The sequence below is a fragment of the Camelus ferus genome, chromosome 19 (genome assembly GCF_009834535.1).
Source record: "Camelus ferus isolate YT-003-E chromosome 19, BCGSAC_Cfer_1.0, whole genome shotgun sequence".
NCBI classification, from domain to species: Eukaryota; Metazoa; Chordata; class Mammalia; order Artiodactyla; family Camelidae; genus Camelus; species Camelus ferus.
This window is the reverse complement of record NC_045714.1, coordinates 16,169,221-16,189,089: the sequence shown is the minus strand read 5'-3', so window position 1 is coordinate 16,189,089 and position 19,869 is coordinate 16,169,221. Positions and strand designations below refer to the sequence as shown.

General features: G+C 55.6%; 1 protein-coding gene across 1 annotated transcript; it reads right to left on the bottom strand.

The window, feature by feature from the left end:
- Positions 1 to 66: 66 nt before the first annotated feature.
- APMAP (adipocyte plasma membrane associated protein) lies at positions 67 to 19,586 on the bottom strand. Its single transcript, XM_032461701.1, has 9 exons — positions 19,429 to 19,586; positions 12,559 to 12,675; positions 10,388 to 10,503; positions 6,743 to 6,835; positions 5,557 to 5,673; positions 4,435 to 4,609; positions 3,744 to 3,878; positions 3,157 to 3,349; positions 67 to 1,061 (listed from the first exon to the last, which is right to left on the bottom strand). Exons 1-9 carry the CDS (start codon positions 19,518 to 19,520, stop codon positions 852 to 854), a joined length of 1,248 nt encoding a protein of 415 aa, XP_032317592.1. The 5' UTR covers positions 19,521 to 19,586; the 3' UTR covers positions 67 to 851.
- Between the last annotated feature and the right edge of the window lie 283 nt (positions 19,587 to 19,869).

The following is a 19,869-nucleotide window of genomic DNA, read 5'->3' as shown; positions in this document are numbered from 1 at the left end:
GGACACCGAGGAACCAGATCGCACTCGCTGTTACGGTGGAAGAGACAGGAGAAGCGCCCAAGCAAGGCCATCGGGGAGAAGTCCGTTTAATTATCATAACCTGGGGCCTGCAACACCTGGACCCGAGCGGATGCCCCGTCAGTGCGCACAGCAGCACCAGGCCTGTGTGGTGGAGCGGATGCGACGTCCCCACATGCGCTCTTCACACCGGGGCTGGCGGTGAGGAGCCAGGTGTGTGGACAGGACCCCCCACCCACGGCCCCACCTTCAATCCCCATCCTTCCATCCGGTGGCCGGCCCCAGGGAAGGGGGGTCCCCTGAGCTGCTGGATCAACATGCAGCTCCTCTGCCTGCACTCAGCTCCTTGCCTTCCAAGGGCCAGGGGACTCAGGCAGGGAGGGGGCCGAGTGGGGAAGGAGAGTGGGAGCTACGGGAGGGACCCTGGGGCCGAGGCCGTGTCCTATTGACCCTGGAGAACAGGGTTGTGACGTCTTTGTTGGCCCGGCCACAGCCTGACACACGTTTGCTCTGAGCTCCCCCTGCCCTCCCGGCCCCACCCCCAAGACAGGCGTCACCGGTTAACAGCAAAGACACCAAGGCTGGCAGCACAGAGCCTGCAGCGAAACAAGACGCTGGACGGCTCACCCACCGTGCCCCGTCCCTGAACCAGAGGCCCGTGTCTAGGGAACCGCTGCACCCAGGAGAGCTTTTCGGAGAAAGCAGCTTTACGGGGACTCATCATCCCCACGGCAGTCACCACCTTTCCTCAGTCTTGGGGCGGAGCCCAGGGAGGGTGCCCTGCAGCGGCACCATACTTCCAGGGCCCGCAGGGCGGGTGGGCGGGGCAGGGCCTACGCGGCAGGGAGGCGGAGCCGGCAGAGGAAGGGGGACCTGAAGGAGCCCAGGTACAGGTGCCCGCCGTGCTCGTGCACCTCGCTCACGTAGGGGGCCACCTGGCCATCGGGGTCGTGCAGGCTCCTCCGGAAGGCCCCGCTGTCGCTGAGCTCCAGGACCAGGCTGTACCGTGGCACGAGCTTCATCACCGTCTCCTGACCCAGCAGCTGCAAGGGAAGCAGAGCAGGAGAACGGGGCTGAGCAGGTGCCCCAGGGAACCCGCCCACGGCCTGGCACCTAACCCGACGACTTCCCGAGGCCTCGGCTCTCGCCTGCTCCACGCCAGCGTGGCCATCTGCCTGGAAGGCCCCAGCCGGCCCTGGAGGAACATGACCTCAAAACAAACCCCCGCTTTTTTGTCTCGTGTGACTTCTTTCCTCCTGCCCGCTCTGTCCGGGGAAGTCCTCCGTTTGGACAGCTCCTCGGAGCTGGACTCCAGCTGCTGCACAGACGCTGCCCAATCTCTGAGCCGCTGAATGAAGCTGACCAGCTCTTGGATGTTTACTCAGTTTTTAACCTTCTAGTAAAGGCCCAGCTCCCACAGCGACGGGAAAGCCACACAGGGCAGGGCCAGGTGAAACCGGCCACGGCCCCCACAGCCCCTGCAGCCTGGGCCCACGCTGCAGCAGCCCCGCTCCGGGCACAAACCGCCCTGTCTCCTCCACTGCAGCCCCCACCCCCTACACGTACAAGCTGTGTTCCAGAAGGTTCCACAGCGATCGAGCCAAGTTGCACGTTGGCTCAGAATGTCCCATAAGGCTTCCCAGGACCTTCGAACCCACCTCCTTTGGTCCTAGGTCCTCCCTCTGTTAGCTCCACCTTTTCCCTAAGAGACCTCAATTTCCTCCGCTTAACGACTCATTTTCCCAGAAAGCTCTCAACTCTCCACCTGTTTCCAGCCCTCAGGGCTACAGTTCTCACCGCCCAGGACCCATCATCACCTGGGCATTTTAACAGACGCCCCAGCTGAGGAGACAGAGCCCCAGTCCCGTTACAAAGGCCGCCACCCAACCACTGGCGGGGTCTGTGCACCAGACGGTCACACCGGAAGTCTGGAGACAGAACAGCCTGTTGGTAGGAGCAGCTCTGAGGGAGCTGGTCGGCTAGCCACCTGCAGACAGCTCAAGGCAGAAGTGCCTTATCCCCTGCCCGCTGTTTTTTTTTTAGCTCTGACGTTGTCTCAAAACTGAGAAAGAAAATCCACGAAGCTCCGGTGACACCCTGAGGAAATCGGGCTTCCTTCTCAAGTCTGCAAGGCCTGTGGTCTTCTCCCACCTCCTGACTGCTCCAGACCTGCCACTGCCCGGCCACACCCACATGAAGACGCTGGCCCTGCTCCTGCCTGGACCCCCAGAATCACACCCACCACTCTGATGGAGCCCACGTGGCCCAGGAGCCGAGACACAACCCCCACCAACAGCTACGTCCTCCAACAGGCACCGACACTGAGCCCCTCCCATCCTCCGCTCAGGGCATCACAGGCATGTTCTCATTACGTGTTTCATCACCTAATGAAATGCTGCTATTCTTCCCACTTGATGGAAGGATAAATTGAGGCCGAGAAATCACGTCACCTGCCCAGGGTCCCTCAGGTGCTCAGGCCTTCCTCAAATCCTCCTCCTCACCTGCTCTGCCATCCACCTGCTCCCAGGTCCCAGGAGAACAGAGGTGATTCTGCAGCCGACAACGTGTCATTTCTGAACAGCGGCCACTGACGTCAGAGCCACACGGAACGCTGTGGGCCAGCCTGACCGAGCAGCCCCTCAGCGGGGCCCACCCACAGGGCCAGGCGCCGTACGGACTCAGCCCCTGCGCTGGTACCTCCCAGACCTTCACTTACAACTGTTTCAGTGTCTGTAACTGAAGACGGGTGGAATCCCACGGAGAGGGGTGAGCAAGGGCTCTGAGGCAGAAGGAAGCAGGGCGGGATGGGGGCCGGGTTGGTGGGTCTGTCCGTGCGGCCACCTGAGACGCCGCCTAGGGCGGGGGGCAGGGGCAAAGTCGCAGGGTCTGGAGGCCCCACGGGTCACGATGGGGAGGTGGCGACGAGCACACCCAGGCAAGAAACCAGAAGGAAACACCAAATGTAGGTGCTCAAGCACCTACATTTACATTTCAGGCCAAAGGGTCGAATGTGTTTTAAAGACATTGCGAAAAGCACTAGATGTTGTTATAAGCAGACCTAGAATTTTCAGAGCTTTCAAAATTAAAAAACTAGACACATTTTCATTTTGTATTTTGAAATTACAGTTTCATAATTACCTTAAAAATCAATCTTTTAAGATAGGGTCTCTCGGACAAGAAATCCAACATGGAAAATCCAGGGTTGGAGCGAACGGCTGCCATGGCGACCCAGTACCCCCCGGAGCTGCTGGCCCGGATGTTGTCTGGGAATCCAGGCAAATTCTCCACGAACAGGTCAGCCCCCCCCTTCATCAGGCCGGACACGTAGAACCTGAAAAAGTCACCCACGCAGGCGATGAACAGCAGCCCTTCAACTGAAGGAAAAATTCTAGCCAAGCACCAAACTGGTCCTGGCCCCAAAAACCTGACGGACAAACTGCAAACGTGTCCATCGTGAACCTCACGGCTGCTGCAAGAGGCCCTCAGAGCCCCGGGCCCAGCGAGAGAAGCAGGCGGCCCACAGGCAGGAGGAAGGGGCCTGGTCGCAGTCGGCACTCAGCCAAGACTCTCCCGGCCGACGCCCAAGGAGGCAGATGGCGGGGAGGGAGGATGAGCTGACCTGACCGCCCACCCCCGGGACAGGGTGCCTACCGCATCCCAGGCTCCGCAGCAACACCCACGCCCGTCCAGCCCGCAGACACGACAGCCCACGTGAGCTCGCCCACCTCCTGATTCTCGCCATGGTCGTCTCCGCCACCAGGACAAAGTCCTCCTCAGGAGAAAGCTGCACTCCGTTGGGGAACCGCAGGCGGTCCAGCAAAACCGTCACCTCCCTGGTCTTGGTGTCATACTCCAGCAGGCTGCGGGGCACCGACCCAGGGTCACAGGAGCGTCCGCGACCCCTGCTGGGCTGCAGCCCTGCTCCTGTCTGGGCCCTCGGGCCAGGGGCCTGTGGAAAGGGGCTCGGCCTCTGCCACAGTGGCAAGGCCCCCGCTGCTCCTCTGCTCAGACCTGGTCCCAGGCTGGCCTGGGGGCCCTTCCCCACCCAGAGCACATCCAGTGTCCTCTTGCAGACAAGCCCAGGCAGTTCCCTCGCTGACCTGGGAGCTGGCTTGGCACCAGGGAGGGCTGCCACAGCTCCAGCCACGCCGGAGTGCCCTTCAGAAACCCCGGCCGGGGTGTGAGGCCTCCCCCAGGAGCCAGACCACACCCTCAGGGGGCTGGCCGACGTGAGTTTCATTTCTCCAAAGAGAAAGTGAGACATCTTGCTGCTCTGTTGCTCCAACTCCTGTTTCTGGGAGACACTCGGGTCCTATCAAAGGCTAAGTGCTACGCCCAGAAACGCCCAGGACTCCCAGGCGTGAAAAGCCCCGCGAAGTCACCCTGACTGAGCAGAAGATGGGGAGGGACACTCACCGTCCGTCATCCGTCCCCTCCATAAGCAGAAGCAGGTAATCTTGTCTCTGCCACCTGCTGCTAGAATCCGTAAAATAAACCTTTCTCCCGTCCCGCGTGACTGCAAGATCGTTCACGAAGGACAGCCTCCTGCCCTCGATGGGGGTCTCAGAGGACAGCAGCTGTTTTACTTCCCCTGGGGGGGTGGGGAGGAAAAGGAGAAGGGGAAGAAGAAAGGAGGGGGAGACTGGCTGTCAGTCCAAGAACGTCCACCTCAGTAATTCCAAAACCCTGACCAGCCTATGGGATTTAAGAGGAAAAACTACAGCAAGTGTCCCCACGTCCCAGTCAGAAGACGCACCTGTTCTCACAGGAACAGAGTTTCCCCTTCTTTCATCTGCAGGTGATGAATATTTTAACTAACTTCATTAAAGGCAGAATCCTCCCTCTAAGATGAGAATTATCAAGAACAACTGACTCAAAACTCTGTTAAGCGTCTTAGGTTAAAAAGGCAGTTTTCTGTTTGACTGCCTGAGACAAATACAAAACGTCCCTCTCATCTGCTTTTAAATAAAGTGGCAGGAGAGGCAGTAAGTCTTCTCAGGCTGCAGCACGAATGCTCATGGAGTGCTCAGCTCATCCTCGGACAGTCTGGCCCGAAGCCACAGCAGCCCCTACGCAGGCTCCCACCAGCCCACCTCGTGGACGACGGGGCGGGCACGGCTGGGCGCCGGCACGCACCACCCGCCAGGGCAACATCCCCCACACACGGTGGAGGTCGGACGTCCCAGTTCAGGTGATGCCACCCCCAGTCAGGGGAGAGGAGCCGGAGAAGCCGGAGGAAAGGAAAGGAAAAGGCAGGTGGCGAGGAAGGAAGAGGGAAGAGCGAGGGGCAGCAGACACGCGGGAGACACACAGGAGTGTCAGGAGGGGAAGGCGAGTCGGACGCCCCCAGGATGAGTCCCTGAGACCCCGTGGCTCGGACCCAGACGCAGGCCCGAGCAGGCCTGCAGGGGCGCTCCCAGTGAGTCGGAGAAGCAGTCACCATGGCCCACGCACAGCAAACGCTGCCAAGCCCACTGAGGCGCACATGGCTCACGGATCTGAGAGCACCGCGGGCGGGGACAGGCTGCCGTCACGTACGCTTCCTGGGGTCCACTTCAAACAGCCCTTTGTAAGCATCGGCCACAAAAAGGGTCCCGTTGGGCCCGGCCCGGACGCCCAGGGGCCTCCCACACGCAGGCTCGTCACCTCGGGTTTCTGCGGAGACACATGAACAGGGCTAGGCAGCTGCCCAGGGCTCCGCCAGGGCTCCTCGGCGTCCCAGCCCCGCGCCGCGCTGCAGACAGAGAGCCCACGGCGCCAGGTGGACTCCGGCCCTGGGCTCCAGCCCCCAGAGCGCAGCACAACTGCCCGACAGGTCGGGAGGGGCCACCCAACAGTCTGGAGGTGGACACAGCACAGCAGCTGGTACCCAAGGCTGACGTGCACACCAGCACCCTGAGACTCAGTGAACTCAGGGACATCAGCTGACCCAGAACCGACTCCAGAATCCCCCAGAACCTCAGGAGCTGTGTTTAAGCCCAAAAGCTGGACCTCAACACTGTGCCCATCCAGGGCCGTGGCAGTTCCCTCTACCCACCAGAAAGGGAGCGCTGCTGTCTTACTCCTCAGAGCAATGCTCCTGCCTGACCACCTATCCTTTCTTTACATCTGTCCTACAGCCTCTTGACAGCCGGGCAATCACTGCAGGGCACTCAGGCCAAAATAACGGAGTCCAACAATGCCTGTCAGATACCCAAATGCAGAGTATTAACCCCATCACATAAAACCATTCGTGGATGTGAGTATCCACAAGCAGAAAGCTGAAAAGTCATTCAATAAAACACTGACAACAGTTACATCTGAGAAAACTCCAGGGCATTTTCACTTTCTTCTTTGCGTTGTTCACACTTCACCATGAAAATGCATCGTTTTTACAAAAACATTTTAGCTCTTAGAAACGTGTAACTAACAAGTCTGTGGACTACCCGTTTTTACACAGTGGGTTTCTGAGTGACCCATGGGCATCTGGCTCTGGAGGAGAGGCTGAGGTTCCGCAGGGCAGCCCCAGGACAAAGCCGAGAGCCTCCTGCAGCAGCTCCGAGGACACAGGCCTTGCGGGGGGAGGGGGCGGCAGGGCCCTGGCCACAGCATGGAGGGGAAACGGCCACCACAGCCGGTGACGCCCAAGCAGGCTCTTCTCCTCCAAGGAGAACACAGCTCCACTGGCCACCCCACGCCTTCCTGAACAGCTAGAAGAGACATACACCGGGGGTCACCAACTCACTGCATGGGCCTGAGCCAAACCGGGCGATGGTCTCTACGTCACCATGGTCCAGCTTTACGACCCGGCCATCTGCTGTGCCAGTGAACATCACATCTGTTTAAAAACAGGAAGGAACAAGGGTGTTACTGGGTTAGCCTGAAAACTGGGCTCACATCACCTTCTATAACAGAGGCGACCGGTTTGTGCTTTTTATCTCCAGGGGAAATGGCAGCTCTGAAGATGAAGGCAAGCCGTGTCTGCAGACAAAAGTCCTGAACACGCGCAGCAACAACCCCGTGGAGGTGCAGAATCAGCACGGAGTAAGGGCGCAGCAGACAGCAGTCAGTGATGCACACAGGGGTTCTACCCTGAAAGGAGCAGGGGCCCTCGAGCTGACACTTGGCGCTGGGGGCTGTTCACGTCCTCCTCATTTGAGTGTCTGCTGAGCCAAGTGCACCCAACCAAAGGGGAAGAACTGCTGGGCGGGCCCTCGGAGCCACGTCAGAGCAGCCTGAGCGCTCACCTGAGCAGCACAGACAGCAGTGCTGGGACCACCCAGAGACTGCGGTGACCCGCAAGCTCATGAAATGCTCCTTGTTTCTAATGTGTGTGGCAAACTCCAGGGCCACCACTAACAAAAGTTTTTAAAGTGAGTATAACTGATATGTTAAGAAAGAAAACAGAATTGTAAGATGCTCAACTGAAACTGCTCAAGTCAAAAAGAGTGGAAGAGAAAGTAAGGAACAAGAAAACAAAGACAATGAAAAGAAAACAGTAACAAATATGGCAGACACTAATCCAACCACAGCTGACCCCTGAACAACCTGGGGGCTGAGGTGTCAACCTCTGCACAGTTTTGAAGTCAGTGTATAACTTTACAGTCAGACCTCACATCCGCGGGTTCCCGCACCTGATTTAAGCAACTGCGAATCAATCCCGTGAATAAGTGGGCCCACACAGCTCAAACCTGAGCTGTTCAGGGATCAGCTGTGTATCAGTTATCATTTTAAATGTCAATGGTATAAATACCCCAATTAAAAGACAGACGGTCAGAGTGCATCAAAAAGCAAGGCCCAACTACAGGCGGCCTACCAGAAACCCTCTTTAAACACACAGACACACGCAGATCCGAGCTGCCGGGCTACAGCAAGCTGTACCGTGCTCACACCAGCCAAGAGGAAGCTGGAGTGCCCTGCTGGCCGCAGGCAGCGCAGAGCAGAGCTAAGGGAACCATCGGGAGGAAGGGGGCCGGCACTCATGACAAAGCACCAACTGCGGAGAAGAACCGGCAGCCCCAACACATGTGCGCCTCACAGCAATCACCAAAGAACAGGAGGCAGAGCTGGCAGAGCCGCAGGAGACGGAGGCGGGGACCTCAGCACCCCCCGCCCCCAGCAGCGGACGGCTCCCGCAGACGGAGTCAGGAAAGACACCGAGGAACCACCAGCACCATGGGCTAACTGGACATAACTGTCATCCTTCAACCACCTCATGCCAGCAACAGCGGAATACCTATTCTTCACAAGCTCACGTGGAACGTTCACCAAGATGGACCACATTCTGTGTCACACACCTTAACAAATTTTAAAAAAACAGAAATCATACAATGTCTGCTCTCAGACCAAAATGAAATTAAACTAGAAGTCAGAAACAGAAAGAGAGCAAGAAAATCCCCAAATACTTAGAGATTAAACAACTCACACTTCTAAATAACACACAGGTCAAAGAAGAAATCACAAGGGAAATTAGAAAAAGTTCTGAACTAAATGAAAATGAAACACAACCTGTCAAAATCTGCTGGATGCAGAGAAAGCAGTGCTTAGAGAGGGCGACAGCATCAAAGGCCTGTATCAGAGGAGTAGACAGACCTCAAACCAATTATCCAAGCTTCCAGGAAAAAACCAGGAAAAGAAAAAGTAAATGAAACCCTAGGTAGGCAGAAAAAAGAAATAAAAATTAGAGCAGATATCAATGAAATTGAAAACAAGAAATCAAGAGAGGAAAATCAACAATACCAAAAGCTAGTTCTTTGAAAAGATTGATAAAATACGTCATCTCCAGACCAGGCTAGCAAAGAAAAGACAGTAATTACCAGCAGCAGAAATGGAAGATGGAACATCGCTACAAACCCCACAGACGTTACAAGGATAATGAAAGCATACCACGAACAAGTGTGTGTCCACAAGTTTGGTACCGGAGATGAAATGGACCAATTCCTTCAGAGACACGATCTGCCAGAACTCATACGAGAAACAGACTGCTTGAACAGGTCTATGTCCACTGAAGAAATGAATCAACGGTTACCACCCTCAAGAACAGCACCAGGCTGACAGGCTCACTGACGAGCCCCACCAGACACTTAGGGGAGGGACCGTCTCTCCCAGAGAACAGAAGCAGAGGGAACGCTTTTCAACCCGTTCCACGAAGCCAGCATGGCCCTGGTACCAAACCCAGGTAAAGTCACTTCAAGGAAACAGACCAGTATCTCTCATGGACGAAGATGCAAAAATCCTCAACAAATCTCCGATCTTTCCCCTCAATTTGGCTGTGAATCCAAACTGCTCTAAAACGTAACGTGTGATTAAAGTAATTCAAGGATGTTCATGGGTGATCCTCCCCCAGAATCCCGAGGTGAGCGCATCCCTCCACCGTCAGCCACGTGCAGCCCCCCCCACCCCCACCTGAGGCAGCAGCCGTCACGCCGCAGTAGGGAACCAGAAATGTCACCAGGAGGACACACAGCTCCTTTAGGAGAGAAAAGGGAGCCTGAGGACAGAGCAGGATGAGACTCCAGGCCAAGTGGGAAAGACAAGAAAAGCATTCTCAGGGAGATCTTTTAAAAAGATCACTTTAAGTCTCAAAGTTCCAGTTTTAAATATCAATACTGAATTCTTTTTAGCAAAACACACAATTTGGGAAAATAATAAACATCAACGTCTCTTTAAGAGAAACGCGAAGCTCTGGCATGATGCACCCATCCCTCGTGGGCAACTCTGACTCTGCCAGACAAACAGCAACGGCCACTGCAGCGCGGCCCCCACCTGCCGAGAACAACGGGACCACTCTCGCTGCAGGGCCTCGGCCTCGAGGGCAAAGCGCTGGGAGGCCCTCCCGCCACTCAGGTCCAGAGCCTGTCCGTTAACTGCTTTTACGACTCCTCCGTCGCATCCTCACAGGCAGAGAAGGCCTGTTCCAGGTGCTGCAGAATCCAGAATTAGAACCAGACCCTATTCTGGTTCTTAGGTTTGGGCACCTGAAGCAGATGGTTACCCTTAAATGTACCCACCGAAGTGAGCTTTAAGAAAAACAGAAATATTGAGAATAGTTCCTGTTCTTTTCACAGATGAAATCTACACAGAGACAATCTGAGCAAGAAAACAAGGTCTCGTCAAGCACCCCCTGCCCAGCTCTGACAAGTAAACCAAACATCAACGTCAGCGTTTTTCTCCCTCCTCTCGTCTTAAAGGGCCCAACAGTCTGAGCAGAAGAAAGTGCTCCAGAGACATGAACTCAAAATCACCCAGCACTGAAACAGCCTGCAACTCGGAGAGGCGAGAGGCCCCCACAGCGAGTCTGCTGGACAAACACGCACGTCCACAGCCAGGAAGCCTGCCCTGGGTCTCCCCACTCGGGCAAGTCAGCTTGAGGTCCCAGGCCTTTACTTACCCCCGATATTTGCTATAGACTCCGGCCCAATAAGTTGGTTTTCAAACAGCCGTTCCGCCTGTCGTAACTTTGTGTTTGGTTGCAGAACACCGAGCAAGAGAGGGGGTTCTTTGAAGCTGGAAAATAATGCAATTATAGGGATCTGTCTGTAAAAACACATGAAGAAAGTATTTACTGGGACCTACAAGGACCTACATGCAGACTCCCCGTTCTTTAATAAATCAGGCACATTCCAGTAACATCCTTAGTTGCCAGAAGCACAAGTTCAGGAAAAAAACTTCCCGAGCTACCGAAAAGGTCATAGCACAAAACAGTACTGAAAACAGAAACGCGGCTAATGCCACTGAGAACACCAGGCCCACCTGTCCAGTTGCTCACACCCTCTGGTTCACACCCCTTCTCTCTCACTGGCCACTCCAGTCCAGCTGAGACAGAGGGAGAGGTGTCGACACTTCTGGCTCCAGAGAAGAGAGACGGTACCATGGCCCCTTCATCCCACATGGGCAATCCTGCCTCCTGCCTGTCACCCTCCCTCTGGGGCCTGGACCCCCCTCCCCTCACGCAGAAGCGGCTCCAGGAGCTCGTCACTCTCCATCCACAGGCAAATGGAGGCGGGGGTTGGGGGGTGACTAAGACCCACAGCCCTCCTGGTGCCCCTGCTCCCCAAGGGCTGTCAGCAACTGCGTACCGACCTGCTCTGGAGGAGCCCTCGCCCCGGCCTGTCCTGATCCCCCAGATGGCCTGGAGATGGACCCCCAAGGAGGCACTCCCACCAGCTGCACCCGGCCTGCCCCCACATCGTCCACCCCGGCCAGCAGGGTTGGCGGGCCCCGCCATGCTGCTGTGGGGAGACTGCAGCACTGGCCCCACCCAGGGGGCCCCCTCCCTTGCTCTTTCTGCTCTGATGGGAGTTTAAAGCAGCCCTTTCCACTGCCGACAGCATCACTCTCCTCACACCTCAGCTCATGTCTGTTCTCACGCTGCCTGCCAGTCCTCTGCCTCCATTCTGGGTCTCGGGTCGCGGGAGAGGCCCGTCGGCCACACCAGTTCCCTGGGCTCCTCCTCACAGCAGATGGCTGGCTCTGCAGGACCACCGATCCTCCGCAGCCCCCGCCCCGCCCTAGCCTGTCAGGACTTCACACCCATCTTCCGCCTGAATTTCGTCACCTTCACTGAGACCAAAGGTCTTCGGTCACGAAGACCCAGCCCTCCCCGCCCTACCTGATACTTACCTGTCCACCACCCTACCATTCCCCTCCTCCCAAGACCAGCTCCCCAGCCCAGGTGTTGACCTGCAGCTGGGGACGCAATTCACACTCCCACTTGCTGGCTGGGTCACCCAGAAAGGTCAGCTGGTACTTGGGGTAGGCTGAGCTGCATCCTTCTCCACGCTGGGGGACGGCTGGAGAGGGGCCCTCGCAGAGGACACCCACACACCATCCACCACGAACCTTCACTTTCACTTACGAAACACCAGCGCATGTTCAGTTGTACATGTTATACTGCCTCCACACTGAGGCAGGGTTCTTATCTGAAGTGTCTGACATGGGCCAACTCAGAGGAGGCTGCAGACAGCGTCGCCACCTGGGCAGTTTCGAGGGAAACAGGAACTTACTGAACCAGACTACACAGCCCTGATGTCATAAATCCTCACACCAAAGAGAGCCTGGCTCTGCACGACTGTAAGTACAAATGTGGATACACTCCCGCCCCCGAGCTGCACAGTATCGTCTCAGTCCCGGTGGGCTGCACAGACCCCACTGATGAGGGGCAACTCGGGAGGAAGAGAACACTAATTACAAGGTTTTAAATATCAGTCACCATAAAAAGTAAACAAGGCAACTGGAACTTAACCACCACTTGTGTGTGCTTCTGCCACTCCGAAGGAGCTCGGGCTAACCCTCTCTAACGCTCAGGCTTCTCTTGTTTGGGGTTTCTCCAGGTTTTGCTTTGGGTTGTAGCTTTGTTCTTGAAACACTAACAGGGAAAATACTGGGCATGTATTGTGTAACATCAAACGAGGCACTGAAGAAATCACAAACCTCTATTTCTCATGGTAACTTACCTTTCAGACCAGGCTGGCTTATTACTCGAGAAGCTGTTTCAGCTGGTTTATTCTATTTTGTCGGGCAGCCCCAACCCGCCCGGCCCAGGACAGTGGGGCAGCTCACCTGAGGGGCTGTGGGTCTATGGGGGAGTCCAGCAGCATCACGGCTACAAGCAGGGGGGCCAGCAGGGACACAGCCAGCATCAGGAAGGTGGCTCGGAACACTCTGCCACTGAAGGAGCTGCCGGGACAAAGTACACGAGGCGTCAGCAGGGCTCAGGCGGACTGGCCGCGGTCTCAGCCCTCCCACCCAGCCTCCCCCACCATGACCTCAGTGACAGGGACGATCAGCACTGTTTGCTAGGATGGCAAGCATGCCCTTGTTCTTATTCAATTGTCCAGCTTGTGGGCCACTCTTATCAGTTACTTTCCAGGTGGGATGATAAGCCGTATGCGATCCTCAAGCAAAGGTTAAATGCAGGCAAACCAAGGACCACTGGGCACAAACTAATGATGAGAGAGCTGCACTGCAAGAAAGGAGCCTGCCCCCCCCAACGTGGGAAGAGGTGGCTCTCCGCCACCACCTCCTGCTGCCACCTGTCCCAGAGCAGCGGCACTCAGAACCTGTGCCCCCAAGTCCCGGGTTGTGTGGATGAAAGAGGCAGAGACAAACTCATGAAGGAGATGGAAGCAGCGCAGCCTGAGCGCCCCCGACCACTTTGGGCATCGCACAGCTGACAGCTGGAAAGGCAACTAAGGCTCTTCAGACACTGACAGTTAAAGAACCTACAGCATCACACCCCAGGTCATCACTGCTACAGCCGCAGGAAGATCCAAAAATGCGCCGGGAACCTCATGCGAAGCGTGTGGACACAGGGCCGACGGTCCTCACACACGTCATCACCCGCCCAGTGGACAAGGAGCCCTGCAGCCTCTTGCTACGAAGCGCGCTGTACAGGATCACTGTGTACTTGCATTAAGTGTATCCACATCTACCACACACTTGAAATAAGATTAACTTAAAGCAAATTAAAATCATGAGCTCCTATGGTGGAGAATCTTTCTTTATCAAAAAAAAAATCAGGACTCACACATAAGAAACCAACTTAACTTACGGGCAGTGTTTCATTTGACTTTTGACAGGATGGTATCAATGCAGATTGTAGAAACAAGGGGGCCTGAGGCCAGCCCCAACTTACCCAAGCACAACCATGCCACTTCAAAGGAGCTCCTGCACCCCAAAGCCCACTGAGAATCGGGGCTTGGGGCAGGGTAGTCTCAAACTCCTGCCCACTTCTGAACATGTACGGTTTTTTAATTTTATTATTTTTTGTTAAAGTATAGTTGATTGGCAACGTTGTTAGTTTCTGGCGTCCCACAGAGGGACTATTCTTGCTCATGTCTTTCTCACTGCAGGTGATTACATCCAACGTAGTTCCCCGTGCTGCACGGGAGGCTCTTGACATTTATCTAGGAGCTCGCAGTCTTTAGGAGTAAAAGCAAGCAGTCCTGGAGCAGCAACGTGTCCGAAGCAGCAGCGAAGCACAGAGGAACTGCCCAGAGGAGCCCGGGACAGCTTCATGAGGAGCTCCATAATTCATCATTTCAGCTCTCTGGTAAATTACCAAAATGCTAATGAAAAAATGAAAGCATGATCTTTTGAATCTAAGATGTGTTTCCATCAACTTCTCCTGTTCCCTCTTGTCTTCACCCCAACTGTATATAGGCAAATGTTACTGTCCTGCTGAGCATTGTTGAGACCAGAACACACATGATTTTAATAAACAAATAAAGCAGAAAATAAATCATTCTGCTTCCACTGGGGGTAGCTGGAAACGACAGAGTGCACCCTGCATGTGGGTAACACTACTGAAGTGCCTGAATCCCGAGTCAGTCTGAGTGGGAGGGACAGGCTGTTCCTAGGGCTGCTGGGTGGCAGGCGGCCCTGCTGACACCTGGACTTCAGCACAGTGAAACTAGGTGCGACTTCTGACCCAGATCTGTAAGACGATCTACTCGCGTTGTTGACGCTGAGTGTGTGGTCCTTTGTCATGACAGCCACAGACTGACACAGGTTTCTAACTAAATCCGGTACCAGGAATGAGGTGCTGCTCTAACAAATACCCAAAAATGAAGCAGCTTTGGAATCGAGCTGTGGGCAGAGCCAAAGGCAGCCTGAGAGGTCTGTGGTGAGGGACCCGAAGAGGGTGACATGCAGCGAGCTCCCCGCGGGTCAGCAGGTGGGACCCTGGCCTCTGTGGATGGCCAGGAAGCAGGCAGAGGCACAGTGGCCATTGCCCGGCCCACGGCCAGAGGGCCAAGTCTCACCCAAGCCCGTGGGCGCCATCAGCATCGCCGCCTGCCAAGGACGGGGGATGGGAGAAGACGCCCGGACCAGGAGCCCTCAGAGTCGGGCTCTGAAACGCTCCGCAAAGTGAATGTGATTCTCTCTTCTGGATGTTTAGGGTAAGCGGAACCAATGTGTGGGACCTCGGTGAGCCGCCCCCTCATTCAGCGTCGTGTCTGGGCTCACCGAGCTGCAGCGCGCCAGCACCTCCTCCCCTCCATGGCTCAGCTCCACGCACGTGTATCCACTCACCTGCTGCCGGACGTCTGGGTGGGAGCAAGACAGGGAGTGACTACTTAAGGGGAACAACGTGTTTCCTAGGGTGATGAGAAAATTCTGACACCAGAGAGAGTGGTGGTTGCCAGACACTGAACACCACAGACTGTGCGCTCTAACGTGCTTAATCTTCCGTGACTCTCGTCTCAAAAAACGTTAACAGTGACGGAAATGCCAAAGTAGACTGTGGTGACTGTTGCAGATCTCTCTGAATATGTTAAAAACCCTAAACTGCACATCCTAAACTGGTGAACGATAGTACGTGAATTACATCTCAACAAAGACGTCAAAAAGAAAAAGTAAGAGAGCAACTCCGCAGACCGCCCATCCTGGCTGGGACATGTGTCACTCAGGACTTCCCTGAGAGCCCAGCCTCTCAGCCTGATGGACACAGGGCATGTGGCGGGAATGATCTGGTCCTATGGCTCCTTCAAAGGTGGAGTTCCAAAAAGCAGGCCACGTGGTCCTACAAAACCTCTCTGCAGGGCCCAACAGGGAAGGATGAGCGACCCTTCAAAGGGGGCTCACATAACCCACCCACCCCTGCAGCAGAGGTGCTGCCCCATGCAATCTCACCAACAAAAAACGGGGACGCTGGCCAAAGCGCCCCCTTACCTTTCCTTTGCCCGACACAATCCACATAAAACAGATTCATCTCATCTGTCTGGGACCCTATGTGGTTAGGTCTCCATTTCTACACTTCAGAGTACACTTTAAAATCTTACTTTAGTAATCCAATTCAGAGCTGGTGGCAGCCTGCTTGAATATCCTGTTGCCCCTTTCACGACAGGGAAAGGCTCTCTCATCTCCAAAACAAGGAGTCCACCCAGGACAGAAAACGAATGCTTACAGATAGAAAGGTGGTCAGAACTCAAGTGATGACCTGTGTCCACACAGCTTACCCTTGCCGGGCAGCCAGCCAGCACCCTTTGACAACCAGATACAAAGAGCTGGAGAAGAATCTGGAGGACACCCAGCCCAGGGCTCCCAAGGGTGGCACCTCCCTGGGGGCAGCTGTAAACAAGGCCAGAGAGTCTGTCTGGTAGGTTCAAGATCCCCAGTTGTTCTTAACGTGCAGCTGGACACCACTGGCCTGCTTCAGCCCCTCCCCAGCAAAAGAAGTCCATCAACACCCAGGCTGACTGCCAGCCAGCCCCTACTGGAAAGTTCTGCACAAGGTCAAGTTTTAGAAAAGGCAGCTCACACAAACGAGCCAAAGACAGCCTCAGGCCACTTACTTCTTCACGCAGGCTGAGACCCTTAGTTCAAAAGGCCCAGCAGAGCAGAACTCAAATCTTACATATCCAATTATTTTAAAATAGCCCAAACAAGCAAATTTTTAGCCATTTAGAGACTACCTGCTTTGTATACTCTATGAAACCTCCTCGAACAGCTGTTACCCACAGATAAAACCCCCTGCCCCCGCCGCTGCCCTCAGAGCTCACTGATCCACTCACCTTGACCCGGGGCCCCACTCGCCCCCTCTGTCTGTGAGACTTCCCAGCTCTCAATCCTGCCAGGGTCACTAGGGAGCCCGCATGTGCGGCTGCCCCTCACAGACAGACATACACTGTCCCTCCTCAGCCCTGCCATGCCTCTAGCCTTCTACGTAACACAAAAAGAACTCAATGTTTAATTTTGGTTCATTTTAATCAATTTAAACTGAAACAGCTACAATTTGCCCAAGTGGCTTCCTCATCAGACAGCACCCACCACCTTGGAGCCCCTGACACCCCTTCGCAGCCCAGGGCGGGTCCAGTCCTTTCCCTTGGGGACCCTGGCTGCCCCACTGGCTCACACATCACATCATGAGGAACACGCACCCTGCTGCTCGTGCTGACCCGCCTGCTTCTGTCACCCCAGGACCCCAGCCCAAGACCACACCGCCCCGGCTCTCTCCCTCTTTGTCCTCCCCAGGTGGAGCACCACCAGCCTGGCATGAGCCCCTCAGACGGTGGGAATGGCAGAACATTCTGGTTGCTTCAGAGCTTGTCAGAGTCCCCCATAAAGGGTGAAGCCCACAACTCAAGGCAAAGCTCTAGTCAAACCATAAACTGTCAGTCCACAGAACAGGTTAGCCATCGACAGTGAGAAATGAGGGGACATTATACAAAAACCTGGGCTCCCAGCTTCTCGTGAAAAAGTGGGAGATCTGGCTCCACGTGACCTATGCTGCAGGGTAGGGGCTCCCTTTCTCCCCATCCCCCAACACGTCAGGAGGACTAAGAACCAAACACTGTGACTGATGTGTACACAGTGCTGAGCCTGGAGCACAGAAACACACGGAAAACCTCAGGCAGCGGATGGCACTCTGCGGGCACCTGAGTCAGACAGCCGGGTGCACAGCTCCTTGGGTTGGGGGCTCCCCACGCATGCTCTGGGCTTCTTTTAGCCCAAGGTTCATTAACTTTTTGGCAAGTCCACCTCACTGCTGGCTCCACAAACTCAGATCCAACTATAAAGCGGCCTCTCCTCTGCCACCTTCACTCACCGCCGCCGGTGCACACCTGCACTGCATCCACTCAGAAAGAGGACCCGCCATTCATTCGTACCTTTTTCTCTGACAAAGCTCTGCACCTGCCCATCCTGCTCTTTCCTCCCCAGCCTGTGTTGACACATCCCAGAAAGTCAGCAACTTCCTTCCCAGGTGCTGTCTGGGAAATCAACTTGTTTGCCCCAACCTCTACACCCACACCCTGATATTTCCTAACAGCCTCTAAGGCACGACAGTGATCACAGTGACGCAACAGGATTGGACAACTGTCGGCTCAGCTCCGCCTTACGAAACCCTGTGACTGCACCAGCCACAAGTGAAGGGCTTTCTCTAAACGATTCTGCTCACAGGACATCAGGGCCTCGAATTATGGACCAAAGTCCTGACCAACAGACTCCGTGAGATCAAAATAGGCCTGCGATTTTTATGGGAAACACTTTAGGCCCAAATCCACGGGAGACCAGAACCCCAGGTACCAAGGGGATCCCTGGAACCTGAGAGTCACACACAATGGCTCAGGCTTCCCAAGAGACTGCACCCTGCATTGGTTCACCTGTCATACTCCTTTAAACTGGGCTCCTAGACTCTGTTTTAGCATTGAAAACAAATTTAAAACAAGGGCAAAGGGCAATGGGAAAACACACGCCCGGGGAAGAGCTGAGAAGAGAACTCGGGATTCCCAGCTCCTGACAACTTCATGCATTATGATGGCCCCAGCTGTTTCTGCACACTGCCTCCCTGACGCCTCAACCTTAAAAAGGAAAATGGACCTAATAGAGATTTTTGATTAGTCTAAAACACTTGAGAAGTTTATTCAAAGAGCACCTGCTAAATTTTCACCTCTTCACTCCTGAACACACAGACACTAAACATAGCTGTCTCTCTTCCCAGACACAACTATGTTGCAAAAACAGAAGGAATGCTTTCCACTGGCCCCTGAATCATGACTGAAAAAACTCCTCTGTGACTTGCCTTTTAGAGCCCACACGCCCCTCTCTGCTATAACTCTCCTTCAAAGGGGTTCCTCTTACTAGCATCAGTGAATCAATTCAGTTCTTCTTGCCAAAGACTGTCCCTCGTTCAGGATGTACCGCACGCACAGGCATCCAATGAACATTCCCAATATTTTTATCAACATGTAAGTCAATCAAGGGGGAGGGTACCGCTCCAGTGGTAGAGCACACGCTTAGCAGGCAGGAGGCCCTGAGTTCAATCCCCAGTACTTCCTCTAAAAATAAATAAACCTAATTACTTCCCCCATCGCCAAAATAATTAAACAAATAAGCCAATCAGTTCCACACTTGGAGCTTGGACTCTGTGGGGCCTCTTGCTTCTAATAATTCAAAGTTACGACACTCTCGGCACAAAGGTAAAAAAAAAAGAACCTTGAGAATTTTAAAGGCTTATACTTCGTTCTTTACCTAAAGAGCAAAGCATACTTAAATTCCGGAAGCTTGGGAGAAGCAGTGAAAGCCAAAGCCCCGAGATTTCTTTTACAGGCACCAGTGACTACTGCGTCCTCTGCGTCTCCGTCCCTAGCAGTAAAATGCTCGAGGCTGGATTCTCACAGAAACTGCTCAACTCCGTCCCTTCCGTGCCCCGCTCTTCCTGAAAACCGCGCCGAGAAGACCGGGTGCGGAGGCCGCTCTCCGCGGGCGACCGCGCAGGCAAGTGCGGGCGGGCCCGGGGAGACGCAGGCGGCGGCCGGGGGTCAGAGGGGCCCGGGAGCCGGGCAGGGACGCTACGACCGCGCTGGAGGGGCGGCAGGTGCCCCGCGCGCCGGGAGCCGAGCGCTCCCTCCCGGTGAAGCGAGGCTGCGGGACACTGAACTGACCCCGGTTCGCCTCTGTCAGCGCCCCGCTGCGGGCCCGGCCTACCTGCCGCCCTTGGCCTCCGGGGTCCGGCCGTCATCCGTGACGACCTGCGGCCGGAGAGGCCGGCGCTGCCGTAACCCGTCGGCCTCGCTCATCGTGCCTGTGCGCCCGCCGCCCGGGCCGCGCGTCTACTGCCTCAGGCCCGGCGCCAGGAAGTGACGCACAAGACCCCGCCTCCCTCCTCGGCCGCGGGCCGTCCTGCCGCGAGCCCCGCCCCTTCCGGACGCTGGGTGGGCGTGGCTGCCGGGTGTTTCCCAACGAGTCCGAGCTCGCGCGGTCCCCGCCCAGCGTCCCGCGGCCGGTTCCGCACCGACGCGGGCAGAAGAGGGCGGCCGCTAGTGCTGCGCCTTTCGTGACTGTCACTGCGGCGTTCGGCGAGGTTATCCGGTGAGGCCGGGCCCCGAGAGCGGGACCGGAGCCCTCCCGGAGGGGGCGCTCTGCCCG

What these genes read in the sequence shown, in the direction of transcription:
- APMAP (XM_032461701.1), bottom strand. Translation starts at nt 19,520, where the DNA reads ATGAGCGAGGCCGACGGGTTACGGCAGCGCCGGCCTCTCCGGCCGCAG. An exon ending in GTTTGGCTCAGGCCCATGCA is followed by an intron (nt 5,674 to 6,742) that starts GTGAGTTGGTGA and finishes GTGTCTCCGCAG; the next exon opens with AAACCCGAGGTGACGAGCCT. An exon ending in GAGGGGACGGATGACGGACG is followed by an intron (nt 3,879 to 4,434) that starts GTGAGTGTCCCT and finishes GGTGCCCCGCAG; the next exon opens with CCTGCTGGAGTATGACACCA.